The sequence below is a fragment of the Mastigoproctus giganteus genome, chromosome 10, assembly GCF_048544385.1.
Source record: "Mastigoproctus giganteus isolate SK-2022 chromosome 10, ASM4854438v1, whole genome shotgun sequence".
Taxonomy (NCBI): domain Eukaryota; kingdom Metazoa; phylum Arthropoda; class Arachnida; order Uropygi; family Thelyphonidae; genus Mastigoproctus; species Mastigoproctus giganteus.
This window is the reverse complement of record NC_143584.1, coordinates 154,050,248-154,068,405: the sequence shown is the minus strand read 5'-3', so window position 1 is coordinate 154,068,405 and position 18,158 is coordinate 154,050,248. Positions and strand designations below refer to the sequence as shown.

The 18,158-nt window shown below is 35.4% G+C and overlaps 1 protein-coding gene across 1 annotated transcript in view; it reads right to left on the bottom strand.

The window, feature by feature from the left end:
- LOC150079395 (disintegrin and metalloproteinase domain-containing protein 11-like) overlaps window positions 1-18,158 on the bottom strand; it is a 445,660-nt gene that overhangs the window by 407,826 nt on the left and 19,676 nt on the right. Inside the window, exons 2-4 of the mRNA XM_090383050.1 lie at window positions 17,570-17,617; window positions 15,020-15,168; window positions 5,857-5,936 (exon numbers count right to left, since the gene is read on the bottom strand). Coding sequence (XP_090239176.1) covers window positions 5,857-5,936; window positions 15,020-15,168; window positions 17,570-17,617 — 277 coding nt within the window. The remainder of the gene's footprint in view (window positions 1-5,856; window positions 5,937-15,019; window positions 15,169-17,569; window positions 17,618-18,158) is intronic.

The window sequence follows — 18,158 nt, the reverse complement described above, 5'->3', positions numbered from 1 at the left end:
GGCAGTCACAGGCAGAGGTGGAACATTGGCTTAATGTGATATGCAGTATCGCCTCGGCACTATGGAAGCAGTTCCAGTAGACAGAAACCATTGCAAGAGCTGGGCAGGGTTGTCTAAGGACTACATCAATCAGAACAGGCCACTATCTGGCTCTAACAGCAAGACAGAACCCTACAATCTTCAGTTATCAACAGTCTCTTGAGGTTGTTGTGGCCACAAGTGAAAACATTTTCAACCGGACTGTATTAAGAAGCCTCAACTCGAGTGAACTCTAACACAAGGAAGCCAATGGCTTGTATCCTATTAACTCCAAACCACCATACACCTAGTTGAAACTGGTGCCATGAACATGTGACTTGGAGCCCTGAAAATTGGGGTACAGTTCTGTTCTCTAATCAGTCCCTTTTTTTGTCTAAAAACAGATTCAAGACGTTGTTTCTTCCGAAGACAACAAGGAATGCGGCACTATCCCTACTCCAGAGAAAGGGACACTTACGATGGAGGCAAAGTTCTCGTGGGCCGGAATAATGATCAGCAGTTGTACCCCTCTTTGTGCTTTTGAGAGTGGTACCGTAACTGTGCAGAGGTACCAAGAACAGATCCTCGAAACCTATGTGCAAATTTTAGGGCGCAGTTGGCCCAGATTTTCTTTTCATGCACGACAATGCCGCTGCACATAGAGCTCAAGTGGCAGAGAAATATCTTTGAAATTGAAAATATTCAATGACTGCCATGGCAGCACAATCATAAGACTTTAATCCGATCGAACATGTGTGGGAAGCCCTTGGCATCACATTGCACGACAACAGCCAACTCCTCTGAGCTAATGTCTGTGCTGGGAAGAATGGGATTTGTTGCCACAGAATCTTATACACCCTTATATCGAACATGTCAGGCCTTGTTTAGCCACAGGAAGCGATCATACACTATACTAATGTCATGTGACCATATTTTTGAGAATCTTGTATTGACTTCTGCAATGTGACCGTTTTGGCAATTCTTATACAGCCCCTATAAATGTTCCTTATACCTGTCTGAAGTTTCTCACTATCTCCTTGTTTCATCGTTATTCTATGATACACCACCATAACAAACTCTGTCCCACTTTATCACAAGCTAAACGAGTTACATCACGTTTTCTTTGTATTCCGTTAATTTTGTCAAGCAGTGTACATAGTTAATACTAATATTGTCAACAGGCAATTCTAACATTTTTAACTTCCTTTGGCACCTCTCATCTTGTGAATTAAATCATCACTGAGTTGTCAGATGCTACACTGATGGAGTATCAAGCTTCCTACCTAAAAGGTACCAACAAGACCAACACAGCAATCTGAAAGGAATGGGGATGGAAACTACATTAAAAACAAAGTACATTATACTTCTTGTTTAAAGTCTTAGATTCTAGCACATGGGGAACTTATGATGGTGGACATATAATATAATGGAGATGGAAACTACATTAAAAACCACAATGCCACAAATTTGTTAAATTATATGTCCACCACCATAAATGGTGGACATATAATTTAATAGATTAATACCTTTGAAAAGACTAGTTTTTTCAATCAAATTTCACCCTGTTCTATAAAATCTAAATCTAAACAAGATGCATGAAAGTGCTATTGGAAATGAAGTTAATTATACTGTATTTAAAATATCACAATGAAATATTGGTATAAAAATAAAAGTACCTTCTCTGTGTGGAAAAGGCTTTATTACAGTTATTATTCAACTTGAAGTAGTGTCCCCACACCAAGAGTATGCAATATCCATGGAAAATAAAAATAAAAAATCAATAAATAATCACTATCCACCCACCTTCCATTACAGAAATGCAGGATATTAGCACAGGCACTTAAATTCTTCCTTACTTTCTCACCATATAGCATTCTGTTTTAGAAGTTTCATTTGAATTAATTCTCCACATTAAGTAGCTAGCAGAACCATATAATTAGGATTTTAGATATCAAATTAAAATTTCCTTGGACTTTTGTGTTTTTAGATTTAACTGTCAAAAATTCTTATCCTGCATTTATGTTTTTTTTTTTCTTTTTCTTTTTTTTTTCTGAATGTGGGTATTAGTAATATTTGATTTATTCTTTAAGTGCACTTATTTGGAAACATATAAAAACTTTCAGGGCTGTCTTCTCTGAAGTATAGTAAGTTTGCCACTTTTCTGAAAATATTCATTCAGTATGTCAGCAACTTGAACAGAATTATCAATAGTTATTAAAATCTAGTGGACAAATGTGGTTCATCCCTTCCCTTCTAGTGATAACATAAGTAAAGAATTCTTTGCTACTTTTCTTCATGTTCTTAGCCAAAGATGTCTCATAATCTATCTTTGCCTAACCACCCCCACAAGTAACTTTGATGCAGACTAGATTATAGTTTCTGTAGCCTTATCTGTCTCTGGATAAATTTTTATCATCCCATGCATTCTCTGCAGCTAGTCACATCAGTTCAGAAGTACATTTAGATCTAATCTTTGAACAAAATCTCTTAGTTGTTATAAAAAGCATTGTGTGTACCCTATATGAATGAAAGATGTTTTATTTTATGTGAAAACATCTTTGGCTTGAACGATGTTACGGGGTATTAAGAATGAAAACAATCTGAACACATTTAACATTTTAGAGCATTTATTTTTTTCTGGCAGTTTCATCAATTTGATATTGCAATACATGTTCAACAGGCAATTTACTTACAATGGGTTTGATAGATAAAATATTATACGTACACTTGACATTATAAAGAGAAGAGATTGGAGTTTGATATTACCAAAGGCTTTTGCAATAGAAACAGTCATGAGCAGATTTATTATAGCTATCATTGTGTTCATACCATTTCCCATAGATTCTTTAGGAGCATTATTAAACCACAAAAGAATGTGAGCATGTAGACTGCCATGTTGAAATTTGATCTGTTTAAAATAATTGACGATGTAATATTGTCAAAATGGACTGAAAGGCTTAAACTGAAGTAAAGTTAAAATACAATCCACAAGTTTATTTAAATGAATCACACACGTTATGGCATCTTCGTTAACTAATTTCACCTACTTTTTCATAAAATGAAGATCTGCTGCTCGTCAGAGATATCCAAACCATCATGTTTTAATTTGTATAATTTTTTTTAGAAATTCAGGCTAACTGATTTCATTTGCACTCAAAGTTAAGAAGAACACAGGTTTACCCAAATGTCTGATCATCGCAAAAAGATCTCTTTTACGTTGTATCCAGTAATAAGTTGAACTAGGAATCAATTTCAAAAACAGTAAATTCTTTTCAATGCAGTTATTGATATATTCTCAAGATTGGATTTGTTCTTTGATGGCTTAATGTCTTTCCTGACGTACTTAAAAACAACTGTTAATGAATCTCGAATTTTAAAAAAGCAACTGTTAATGTATCTCGAGTTCTCAGTCTCAGTCGAGTTCTTTCATGGCAATATAAAGAAGATGATAAGGCATCACTCCATGCCAATCTGAACGACGAAGTTCACTTGATGCCACAGTAAACAATGTAACTTTTAAATTACCTGTAAACTCTCAATTATGACCAAGATAAATGCTAGGAAAGGACAAGGAACATTTTGTTCACCAAGAGCTATTCGTAAATATCTGTCATCACTCCACAAAAGAGTTTGTCGTCGAGTGACCAAACTTTTTCAATAGGTATAGCTTCACTCATTTCATCATGTGTAGGAGCATCACCGTGTTCCATGTCTTCATCGAAGAATGCTTTGTCAATCTCCATATCATACAGACAATACAAATCAGTCGTAAGCAGATACTTGAACCAAACCCTTACATCTCATTTACAAACCAAGCCCATTAAATAACTCGATTTGTGAATTTTTTAAAGTTTGATATGAACATTAATGCAATAATTGCCATCTATACTCTGAGGCAAACAATTGACAATTGAATTAACATTTACAGGAACACTTATGATTTGGCCCAAAATTCCGAATTGTCCGAAACCATGTCTTAGCCTTCTAATTTGCATGAATAATATATGAGGAGAAATAAGCCGCTTGGTCACCAAATCCAATCGAGGCAGACCAGGTAGAATAGCAGGATAAATGAAACCATTGCTCGCTGAAAATGTTGGAATGGAATAATTTTTGAGAGAGGCTAGACAAGTATTAACAGCCTTCAAAAGTCGTTACGTCTGCAGTTGGTAATTCTCAGAGAAGCAATGAATAACTTCCTGTAGTGCAGAATTTTACATCATTTTCATACCATAATCGATCACAGATATCACAAACAGCTCAAAATGTATTTTTCAGAAATTGTCATTCAAATTCTTTGTAGGAATTACAGTCATGTTCAATGTTCTTGTAAATGATTTCATGCTTGACTACTGTTGAAACCTGTGGAGGGTCTACAACAGGCAATTGAGCTGAAATATGATTTTGTTTCTTTCTGGATGATGCAATCAAAGCTGGTTGTTATAGTATACTCTGTCTAGCCGGTTCAGGAATCAACTGAAAATCCTCAGGTAATTCATTTGAATTCAAATCATCTGAATCGAAAACTTCAGGAAGTTCTTGAATATAATTTCGTGATGTTGACGGCCCAGCTTCTTTATGAGAAGTCAAAGTAGAACGCTGACGTTGATCAAAATCTTGAGAAACAGATTTTATTAAACTCTGCAACACCCCCCCCCCCATTCTCTATGTTTTTTAACTTGTTCTTTTGTCAACATGGAGGCCTATTTGGTAGTTTTTAAACTTTTATTCTTGGAAAATTCTCTTGATTTCGTTCAGCTGGAGTTTTAGCCATCTTCAAAATATTCTAGTAGGTTGTTAACTGAAATTAGATTTGGTATTTTTATAATTCAATGGTCAGCGAAATCCATTTGTAGAATAGTATGATGTCATAACCAAAATCTACTGCAAAGAAGTGATTGTTGTTTGTTGAAGTAATTGTTTTACTGTTGCATTCTTAAATCAAAACCATTTAAATTTTTGAATGGTTTAATCAAACAGTTATTAAAATCTAACAACTAGAACTGGAGTTACGTTTGTACAGGTTAGTGTTGAACAGGTCAACAAGTACAGGTAAATGTTGAAAAAGAGTCACGAGTTAGGGTTAAATTTTGAAAGTGTCTGCAATTCTGTCCAGACATGATAGGAGGGAGTATATGATGAGAGCCTTGTCAACCAATTCGTCTCTGGAGAGATTGTGGCTTGAAAATTCTATCTGAGGAGGAAGTCATGCTCTTGATGATGAGTAATGATGTGTAGAGAAGTACATATGATTACTCATCATATTCAAATTCTGTATTTACTATGCACTTGGAATTAGTACACAAGTAAGTATGTGTTTGTCTGTTTTACTCTTAGTATCCCTAACATAACCCATATATTTGCTCATCACATGAGTATCCTCAGCAGACTTTGCAATCCCCCCACACTATGTTCTCTACGCTGCTTCATGTCCCAAAGAAGCAATTTCACCTCTACTTGCAGCTGCTTTTAAACTATTATGGTTCAGGAGGTTACGCTTTCGATCAAGAGATGCAAAACCAGCATTCTCATTAAATAAGAAACTGTCAGTGTAACATGAAATGTCTAGAATAGCAACAGGAAATCAAATGACATTTCAATAGGAAATCAACAGACAGACAGACAGATATGCAAAAGTTAATGTGCTTTATGCTTATTTGTGAATGTGCCTAAAAACAAATATTTGCAAAGTAGTATTTTTCAAAATAAGTCTCAATTAGCCTACTCAAAATTAAATGACTTTCCAATTTAGAAAAATAATTTACAGTAATTTTTTTTTTTTCCCCCCATTCAAAGAAACACTACACTAAAAAATAATATATACATCAACTGACTTACGAATTGAGCTCCAAATCAAGGCGAAATTTATAACTAAAAGCTTTGATGAGCAATGATGTTTGATGAAAATGCTTTCCCGTCTGGAAAAAAAACAAAAACAGATAAATAAAATAATACATATAAACCATGCAAATATCAAATAAGGTATATTGCTGATTAAAAATTGCTACAGTGTGTCCTTGTACCATATTCTGAGACTGTATCATAACCTTTCCGGTTAGTATGTTAATCAACATGGTATCACACAATCCCTAGGTCAACAATTACAAATAACAGTTAGGAGAGAACGACCATTTGGCCTCGCTATGGGGATGGCATCTCTACCCCATCACATGTATGCACAGCTTGAAAGGCAACTCCGTAGCCAGGTGGGCAGGAGCAGCAGTGCGTAGCACACACACACTTCTTGATTAGACTGGGGTTTGAGCCCGTGCCCACCAAATACGGAGGATGCGGAAAGGTCAGGGAATGACCACCGCATATCTCCAGAGCAATATGGCCTTAGTTGCTAATGCTCCTAAAAACCAAATAACTAACAAATAACAAGCACAACTTGAACAACAACGACTTAAAAGAATTTTCAGAAAATGCCACTGCAGTGATATCAGAGAAACAGATACAACACACTTTCAGTCTGCTGCACTGAATTCATATCTCAAGCCTAAACAAATGCAATGCTTACCCAGAGTGACTGTCCCAAGAATATAAAAAGATCCTAAAACCTAAATTCTTCAACACCTAATAGATAATTTTTATTTTCAGCATATTCCTAGAACTTTCTTATAAATCTCCTACAGAATTCCACGAGTTGGCTTTTGTAGTGGGTTAATTTCATTATTACTGCATGGTTTTAAACGATATACAAAGTTTTTGTATATCGTTTCAAACCATGGCAGAATAACCAGCTCTCAAAAAATTCTAAGCAGAAACAATCTGAACACTAAAATTACAAACAGAACACTGTTTCAGAACACTCCTGACCAGGAGTGTTCTGAAAAATTTACAGCAGCTGAAGAAAAACACACTGTTCTTATAGATAAGGATGCTAAACAAGAAAAAAATATTTTGTTTTTCCTCACACAAAACCAAGTGTCCTAGGGATTCTACACCCAATTTAAAGGCTGGACTGCATGCTTAGGCTTTCCTCTTCACAGAAAACAGTGGCAGATCCACTACAGATCCATGTAGGCCATGATGACTCATTTCCCAAGCCTTAACAAGGTCATTAATTCCAAGCAAGAGCCTACTACAGTCAGAAGGTAACTGATAAATCAGTTACCTTCCTGTAACTGATTTATCAGATCTAGCCTTGAGGCAAACTAATTTCTAATCTATGCCCAAAAATTTATAAATTATTACTGCCATAATAATCTAATAGTAGTAGTAATGAAGGCATGTGATGCAAGAAAGCAAGCGTATCAGTTTATGTAGCATCAGTTAAAAAAAAAAAAAAAATTCACACCCATATTCCCTCTAAAAGTTTGTCCAGTCCCTCCTTGAATTTATTTAAGCTATCAACTTCCACAAAGACAGGTGGAAGTTTGTTCCAGCAATTGACTTCCCACTGATTGAAGGCAAATTTCCACACATCTATTCTACAACTGTCTTTCCTCAATTTGAATTTATACCCCCCCTCAGGTTCATAATCTGGGCAAGTAGAAGAATATCATCAGAATTCAGTGTGCTCAACCCATTCAAGGCCTTATACACCTATTTGCAGACACTACAAATTGCAGAACTTAAGCCTTTCTTGGTAAGAGGACCCCTTCGTTCCCCTCACCAATCTTGTTGAACTTCTCTGTACACGCTCAAGAAACTCTACATCCTTCCTAAAATGAGGCCTCCAGACCTGTATGCAGTACTCAAGATGTGGCCTGACCATTGCCTTATACAAGGGGATAATCGCCTTCTTTTCCCTACTAGCAAAATTCCTGTATATCATTGACAATACCCCATGACCTGCCCTGGCAGCCTGTCTGGATTGCTCAGAAAACTTCATATCTGACTGCACAATTACTTCCAGGTCTTTTTCATTTTCTACCACCCTAAGTATAGTACCACACAGTTGGTACGTTTCTCTATGGTTACTTCTACCCATATGCAGTACTTTGCATTTGTCAATGTTAAACTTTAGTTGCCACTTATCAGCCCATCTGCCCAAATTTTTTATATCCTGTTGCAGCAGCACACTGCCATTACTAAAATTAACAACCATGCCAAAAAAGCTGCAAACTTCAACATTAAGCCCATATACCTTCATCAATATCACTGATAAATATAAAAAACAACAGTGCGCCCGACACTAAACCTTGGGGGTCTCCACTAATAACATTAGTCCATGAAGAGCAGCATCCATTGATTACTACTCTGTCTTCTCCGACTAAACCACCCTTTTATCCATTGTAGCAACTTATAAGTGAAACGCACAAATATGTGCTTTTCACTTATAAGCCCAAATTATCAACAGAAGAGCAACCCATATCTATTATGAAATGAGAAAATGGTCTAAAATAATGTGTTTAGATGCCTTAATAAACAACATTATCAACTTCTGGAATTATAAGAATTTTTTCATATTGTTATCAGGCTATATCTGGCCATTTTCACTTGGTTGCTATTAATTTTATTTTCTCTATACTTGAACAATTCTTTCTAATCAAAGATCCTCTATTATCCTTCATTTAGTTTATTCTATCAAATTTTAGAGGAATAATTATTAACTAGAGAGAACAGGGCAGAAATTCCCTGGTGGTTGCTTATCAGCCCTATTCTTCATTGCCATCTTTATATCTTAAAAAAAAAAAAAATGCTTTCTCTCATACACCAATGATGTCCTCTTCACTTGGCCTGTTCTCATAAACTGGAAATTTGTGTGTCAATATAAACTGATGATCAGCCCTATTCTTCATTGCCATCTTTATATCTTAAAAAAAAAAAAAAAAAAATGCTTTCTCTCATACACCAATGATGTCCTCTTCACTTGGCCTGTTCTCATAAACTGGAAATTTGTGTGTCAATATAAACTGATGAAGCATTAAAAGTTTTGTCTGCCATTTCAAACCTTGATAATAATTACCTTACCTTCTTTAAACTGAAACTAAGTTCAACTTCTCACGAGCAGTGAAACCTCTTCCTCTGCTAGTTCCTATTTAGGGCAGATTTTAATTGCAATTCTGCTATTTAAATTTGTAGGAATCCTTTTAGAACTCAAAAACTCATCTTTAAAACATACAGAGTATTCTTAAAATATATATATTATTATTAATTCAGACACAGCATGGATTTGTTAAGGGAAAGTCTTGTCTGACAAATTTGATAGGATATTATGATGTGGTTACAATGGAACTGGATGCAAAAAATAACTTTGATATCATATATTTGGATTTCAGGAAAGCTTTTGACACTGTTGGGCATGGAAGACTATTGTACAAATTGGAGGAGAATGGTATTAAGGGTAAGTTGCTACAATGGATAAAAGGATGGGTGAGTGGGAGAAGATAAGAGGGTGGTAATCAATGGGTGCTGCTCTTCGTGGACTAATGTTATTAGTGGAGTCCCACAGGGTTCGGTGTTGGGTCCACTGTTGTTTTGTATATTTATCAATGATATTGATGAAGGTATATTAGGCTTAATGTCGAAGTTTGCAGATGAAACAAAGGTTGGCAGGGTTGTTAATGACAGCAATGGCAGTGTGCTACTGATAATTTGGGCAGTGTGCTACTGATAATCTAGATAATTTGGGCAGATGGGCTAAGAAGTGGCAACTGAAGTTCAACCTTGACAAATGCAAAGTACTGCATATGGGTAGAAGTAACCCCAAAGAAACTAACCAACTGTGTGGTACTACACTTAAGGTGGTTGAAAATGAAAAAGACCTGGGAGTAATTGTGCAGTCAGATATGAAGTTTTCTGAGCAATGCAGACAGGCTGCCAGGGCAGGTCATTGGGTTTTGTCAATGATATATAGGAATTTTGCTAGCAGGGAGAAGGAGGTGATTGTCCCTCTGTATAAGGCAATGGTCAGGCCACGCCTTGAGTACTGCGTACAGGTCTGGAGGCCTCATTTTAGGAAGGATGTAGATTTACTTGAGCGTGTACAGAGAAGGGCAACAAGATTGGTGAGGGGAATGAAGGGTTCCTCTTACCAAGAGCGGCTTAAGTTCTGCAAATTGCAGTGGCTGGATACTAGGCACCTGCACGGTGATCTGATTGAGGTGTATAAGGCCTTGAATGGGTTGAGCATGCTGAATTCTGATGGGATCCTTCCACTTGTTCAGATTACGAACCTAAGGGGGCATAAATTCAAATTAAGAAAGGACAGATGTAGAATAGATGTGCGGAAATTTGCCTTTAGCCAGCGGGTGGTTAATTGCTGGAACAAACTTCCATCTGTCGTTGTGGAAGTTGATAGGTTGAATAAATTTAAGGAAGAACTGGACAGGCATTTGGAGGGATTGGTGGGATTTTTTTTTTTTTTTTTTGGCTGATGCTGCATAAGCTCATACACTTGCTTTCTTGCATCACATGCCACTCCTACTACTACTACTAAAGAGATTCTAACTTGTGAAGTCAGATCTAGTAAAAATTAAAAATTAGTTAATTTAAAAATACATAATATCCTGTGGAATCCTTTAAGCTATTAATCTCTGGACAGTTTCGTACCTCTGAACAGAGATGTACATTCACAACAGAATCCTAGATTCTCAAATGGACCTGGAAACTTCTCAATTTTCTACATTCCATCCAGATTCTAACTTGTAGAGGAATTTAATCCCCACACTCACTTGCCCAAGGTTTCAGAGTAACTAAGATGAACTTTATGGTGAGGCAATTAACAGGAAAATTATAACATGCTAAGAGCTGGCATTTCACCAGAATTAAGAGTTCCTCAAGCTAGTTTCTGAAATTTATATTCATATTCAAGTCTATAAATTATATCTGAATATATACTATACAGTGCAATTTGAACATTATCCACCCGACTATGGAATAAGGCTAACAATAACAGTAATATCAGTGGTCATGCAACAAGAATACAAATAGATTCTTCTTTGAAAAATGTGGTCACATTAAACTATACTTTCTGTACAGCTTGTTATTAACCACAGACTATTAATTTCAATTTTGTTTTGTTACCTCTTCTGATGTTGGTCTGTGTTCTGGAATCTCTCAGATCAGATATACAATAATCTGATCTGAGAGAATATATTATATAATATATAATATCCCTGCACAACTACTAAATATAGATGTTTCTTGTATATCCCTCTATCTTGTAAACTCCTCTGACACTTGTATTATCCTGGAGAATAAACAGAAAATGTATTTATTTGCACTTCATAAAACCTCTCAATAAACAATATTTCCAATGTAGGTTTTCCTTGATGGAAATCTGAGTCTGCCTTGTCTGTGATATTTGTGAACCAAGTAGATTGAAGAATGCTGTTGGTTATAAAAATCAAAATAACATTCCACCTTGACTTTCAGTGGGTACCTTATTTAATCTGTAACTTTGCTTACAAATGTCACGTTTTTATTTATTTATTTATATTTCTCTTTTAGATTATTCATTCAATTAAATTATTTATTTATTTATTTATTTATTTATATTTCTCTTTTAGATTATTCATTCAATTAAATTATTTATTTATTTATTTATATTTCTCTTTTAGATTATTCATTCAATTAAATTATTTATTTATTCAACTGACTGCTATTTACAATCACCCCTTGTACAGTGTGCAAGCAAAAGGGATAAAAAAATTACAACTCAGAGAATAAATTTACAAAAAATTGACAGTTTAAAAATAAAAAAGGTCCTTCATGCTGGGTGTCTCAAAAAGGAGTATCCACAACATGTAAAGTGCTTAACAAACTATGAGCACAAATTGCTTGAAGGCAGCATAACACTGAGAAGCAAAAAGATTGTGTTGCTAGCCAGTCAACCTCCAAAACGTCTGAAACCATGGCAGACATTTTGAGAAAACAGTGCATTAGGACCGCCTTTGATGGCAGGCAGGCTTCCCAGCTCAATTTTTACTTGCACTGCATACAAGAGACTATGGGTTCTAGTTAGTACTGTTGTGACTCAGTTGTTTGTTGGAAGATGTAGGTCTTACTAGAGCATAATTTTTCACAGTGAAAAATTTCACTTGAAACTGGTTAAGCATTTCCATTGTATTAAGCGGAAACATCCTGTTAAAGATTTTCAAGGAGATTAGATTGTACGAGAGTGGTTTGATTTGCAGACTGCATGATTGCCTCTGACTTTGTGGGTGTGAGATGATGCCTGATAGGACTGGTGCATCATATCTACCTATCAGTAACTGCCAGGATATGAATATTTGTCCTGATTACAATAAACTTCCAAGGTGTTCATTCCATATTTGCATACAGAATGCCTCTTGATAAAGTGAAGGGAAATTGGAAGATCCAGTTTAACCACCTAAGCCATTATTCGGTGCTTAGGAAGGTTTTGAAGTACGTTTCTGGAGCTGATGACCAAATGACCGAAGCGTATAAGGCAACCGGGGCAATGCACCTAACAATGTATTCTTTCCCCAGTTGAGCATTATGGACCCCAGCTAATTCCTGTCTTGAGTGCCAGATGGCGGCTAGGGTCTTCTTCTTTGTGGTAGTGAAATGCTCCATGAGGGGTAACTTGTACCAGGTAATAACCAGATCTTTATGAGAGTTTAAGAGCATGGCAATATTATGCTTCTTGTGTTTTTGGGAAAAAGACATCTAGGCTGTTTTGAGAGGGTTTATTTCACGACCAATCGAAGCCAGGAAGTTGGCCAGGTTGGTTAACTGTTGTGTGGCTTGTAGAGCAACCTTGTGCTCACTAACACTATTGCTGGATGGAAAGAACATTTTTATGTCGTCTGTGTAGGTAATGATGTTATTGCAGGTTGAGAGGAATGGATCAAGGGCTGCAGCAAAAAGTGTTGCAGAGAGAACCCCTCCTTGAGGAAGTCCTCTATTTAGTGTATAAGCGATGCTAAAATCTTCATGCTTAACAATAATGTGCCTCTCTGTAAGTAATTCCTGTAAGAGCGTGAGTAAATTTCCTGTAATGCAACAGTGAAACTCCAGGGAGTGGAGGAGGGGTTGAATTTCTATCCTGTCATAAGTGGCTTTAATGTCCAGGAAGAGGATATCCATCTGGCTTTTACTGTTCATAGACAATGCATGGCTTTACTTAATAGATGTGGAATGAGGTCAAGAAATAAACTGAGTTAATGCTGAAGAATTTGAAAGTGTCTGGAATTTTGCAAAGGCATAATAGGAGGAGCTCATGATAAGAATCTTAACAATCAATTCAACCCTGGAGAGAAACTGTGTTGTATAAGGCTCACAGAGCAGAATTTTCCACAGCATGGCCTGTGCTAGTTAACAAAGGGACTGTTTTCATAGGCATGCTTGATTATTGATGCAAAAATATTGAGACAATTTTAGGTGGTTCAGAAAACTGCTATTTTAGGGGAGGGGGGGAATGGAGAGAGAGAGAGAGAGAGAGAGAGAGAGAGAGAGAGAGAGAGAGAGAGAGAGAGAGAGAATATGCAGACTAATAGTTTAGAGATAGTCATAAGCAGAACTCATTCATGCACTACTTCTATTGAAGCATGCAATAGTGTGGAAGCATGGAGGGAAGATGAATTACAAGAGCCCAGTGAAGGTCCACATGGGACTAGCAATTAAACAGGCTGCGTTACAATTACTAATAGAAAAAACAAGTGCACATATACTTGCACTAATGCCACAGGCATGATAAATGAATTCTGATGAATCTTAAGTACTGGTTAAGTCATCAAATGATGACATTAAAGGACAATCTGAAACATGGTGTCATTCTGAAACAGGAGATGCAGTGAATACGTGTTACATAGATGACAGACACAACAGAAGGGGGAGGGGGCAAAGAGTTATGCATCTGATTAAGATGCACAGATTCTAAAATGGTAGATGCACAGATTCTAAAATGGTACAAGTAGACAAAGATTGCCAATGTAACACTGAGTCACTTTAGTATAACATAAGCACTGGGAAAACAAAAATGAGAGAAGGAATAAAAAAATATAAAATAATAGTCAACAAATAAATTTTCTGTTTATACTCAACACAACCCACTTGTGTACTAATGCACTCCCAAGCTTAACACCGGACTATGAAGCATGAATATCATATTCAGGCTGTGAGATTAAGCATTTGGTGATAATATAATTTGTTAACTTGTTGATTACTATCTGATATCACTAGAAAATAATTTTCCTAACTTCTGGGGTTAAAAAAAAAAAAAAAAAAAATTATTTCATCATTACCAATTTTAATTTGCAAATACATCAAAATTAACTAACTTATCACAAAAGATAATTTTGTAGCCCTCCCTTACACAGTGTCACTAGCCAACCCCCATCACTAGATCCCTGACCAAACTGCACTGCCAGTAATTTTTAGGCACTTTATCATTGATGATGGGCCATTTATTTAATATTAGTAGTGGAAACGGTGCAAGGAAGCACCCTCATACAGTATCAGCCAAAAATAAATAAATAAAAAAGAAAACCTACCCCACCTCATCTTTCTATCCCCTTTAATAATTTGTCTAATTCTTCCTTAAATTTATTAAAACTACCCCTTTCACAACACCAGTTTACTCAATTACTCTCTGGCAAATTTTCATACATCTATTCTAGTCATCCTTTTTTCAGTTTAAGTCTCCTTATATGTGTTTAACGAGAAGGAGTAAAGATGTCATCCATTTAAGGTCTTAAACACTTCAATCAGGACTCAATACACATTAGTTAATCATATATAACAGAACTGTATGACTATTCTCATGCTGGGGGGGGGGGGATTGAGATGTTTGTGAGGCTGTTCTACATGAATCTTTGTAATTGCACATATCAGAACTGCTAGTATAATAATAATAATAATAATAAAAAAGATGCATAATACTTCTGCAGAGAACAAAGCACATCACAGTGCCTTGTATCAATTAGCAAAAGTAATTTTTGCTGATTGATAGAGCAAATAATTTCACTATTATTTGTATTGAGAATACAAATGATAGTGAAATCATATTGAGGCACATTTTGAATTCAGATTTACATAAATATCATGACACAATGTACAAACAAAATCAGCAGTACATATTACAAACCTTATTGGCACCAGTTTCCCTAGTAGAAATACCCAGCTTTTGATGATGTCGAACTTGAACTGGATATATTACTTCAAAAAATCGACTTGGAATATTTGCTATAAGACGTTCATTTTCAGGAAACTGCCTTTTAAGTCGTTCAGCTTCAGCTGTTAAATATAAAAAAAATAATAATAATGAAACAAAATACGGAAAAATTTAATAATTATTTCATGGCAACATATAAGAAATAATAAGCTGTTATACCATCAGGGTGCCTACCCACCCACCGATGATGAAGGATCAAATAGCCCCGAAACAGCTGTCTGGGTTGTGGTACCAACCGAGAATAAGTAGCAATAGTCTCCTCTATTGGGGAAGCATCACTTATTCGAAGTATAACCAAATAGGTGACTCACTGTAAAGGCATTCACAATATGAGATGTAATGAAACAATGCCATTATAATAACTTCAGTTAATTTACTGCATATAGACATGATGCATTTGCACTAATTTATATGTCTGTAAATTTTTCTGAAGTCTGCGCTTTCTGATCTGGATTTCCATTAAGTATCAAACTACTGACATCTCTCATGTTGTGGACTTAATTCCACTGGGTTTTCAGCTGTTATACCATCAGGGTACCTACCAACCACTGATGAAAGGCCAAATAGCCCTGAAATGGCCATCTGGGTAGTGGTATCCACTGAGAATAATTCTTCCCTATTGGGGAAGCATTACTTCTTCAAAATATAACCAAATAGCGACTCGTAAATCCATTCGTAATATAAGATGTAATAAAACGATACCACTATAATAACTTCAGTTAATGTACTGCATACAGACATGATGCATTTGTACTAACTTATGTCTGTAAATTTTTCTGCAGTCTGAGGCTTTTTGCTCTGAATTTTATTAAACATGATTTTCCCTTAACAAAACCATGCTGTGTTTCCTCCAGAATTCCATTCCTATTTAAATGATCCTCTATTGCACTCTTGATCACTGCATCCATGATTTTGCCTATAGCTGAAGTCAAGCTGACCAGTACTTAGTTACACAGTTCACTCTTAGAACTGCCTTTATGTATTGGCGAAATTCTGGCATATCTCCAACCCAAGAGAATCTATCCCAAGTCCAATGATGCCCTCATAATTAACCTTAATGGTTCAGTGCACTCTCTTGTCACATCCCTCAAAATTACAGGGTACATGTCATCAACTACAGAGATCCTACACACTTTTAAGCTCTAAAAAGTTTCCTACTGAATACAGAAAGTTTTTCTAATAAAAAAATCTTCTGAAATATCAATCTCTAATTTCATACTTTCTAGTTTCATTCACAGTTTCTCCACACCATTAGCACTGTTTCTTCTGTAAATATCAATGCAAAGTACCAATCAGCTCAACCAAATCAGCTGCGTTATCTAAGACTTTCCTGCACCCATTACAGTGGTGAAACCCATGTTTAGTCTCTAGAGCAAAGTTTCCGGCACCCCCCTCCCCCATACTTCTCCTTCAACCCATGCACGGTACTAAGTACTATAGGTTTTGATACCTTTCGTGTTTGGGGTTTTCATAAAAAAAAAAAAAAAAAAAACACACAAGGGTCTGATCTGATTCATTCTTCTCTTCTCTGTATTCATATATGTGAAAAACTCCCTGTCCCTGCTCTTTGCTCTCTTAGCCAGAAATTTCTCATAATTTGCCTTTGCCAGCCTTATCTTTATCTGTAGTACTATTACAGATCAATTTGTAACTGGCTTCAGTACTTTTTATCTCCCTATGATTTTTCCATGGCATCTTTTTCTGCTGAATTAAACTGGCTAGTTCATTTTTCATTCATCTCAGAATCCTTGTGCTGTATTTTCTTAATGGTATATATGCATTCAAGGCTCCTGTGACTATAGCTTTAAAGAGGTTCCGTAATCTGATGTATTCATGCTCTGTAAGCTATCTTCCCAGTTGACAGAGGTCATGTACAATCTTAAGGTGTCATTTCTCCTTTCCTGAAATTAAAACTTATTTCTTTGCCTTTAACAAGTGCTACCCCTTTCCTCACCCTTCAGTAACTCACCCAGATATGAAAGATTTATGAAATATGTCACATTTTTTTAAATGCATTGCACTGCACTGAGAGATACTAAAGAAAATCATTTCAAGTGTATTTTAATGCCATGTCATATGTGTGATATATATATATCTTTCTATATATTAAAATAATTTTCATCCTAGTGAAATTTATTCAGCCAATGGGAGAAGAGGGATGCAAATTACATGGTAATACGAAACAAATACTAAATTACGTAACAGAAGCTTGTTTTACTGTGGCAAAACAAGCCTCTACGTGGTCATGCTAGATAAACCTCGTGCAGATAAATAAATTATAATTATTTTGTATGTTAAAGTAGGTTAAAAACATTCTAAATTACTATATGGTATGTTTTTAGGCATATTGTAATAGTTTTAAGATATTCACACTTCAAGTGTCTTTTCCTTTAATTTTGGAAACCAGAGTATTATTGCAATATGCATTAAAAAATCATGCATGCTATATTATTGGAAACTTACCAATTGGTCTAATATCATCCGCAAAGTCATCATAAGACGACTCTGAGTCTAAAAAGTAAGTTTGTGGAGTTAGTATATATTAAAAGAAGAAATATAGAAGAAAATATTAGTATATTAGTGAAAAATCACAGATCTCAGAAAAGTGTAAAACTACAAATGATTAATCTAGTAATCTTAATTATAATTAATTTGTTAGTATTTAGTGATATTAATCTCATTTTGCACCTGTTCTTCAAAGGAGCAAGTGCAAAATATTTTTACTAATGAATGACAATGAATACAAATCAGAGAATTTCTATAAATGTACTACCTCATAATGAAATCAAAATAGTCAGAGTATTAGAAAATAGTATAAATCAAATAATAATTGCAAAGACCAAAAGATAGAAAGTGAAAGCCACATTTCCAAGTACATAACAAGGCACATAGAAAGAAATGAAATCTGTTTCATTACGAATATTTAAATTTCTGCACAAGGTACGCAATTAAAACTAGGGTTTATTATTCAGTTATACATGAAAATGAAAAACTAAAATTATAGTAATAAGAAATTAGGCACATTTTTTTCAAAATGGAAATTAATTGTAAC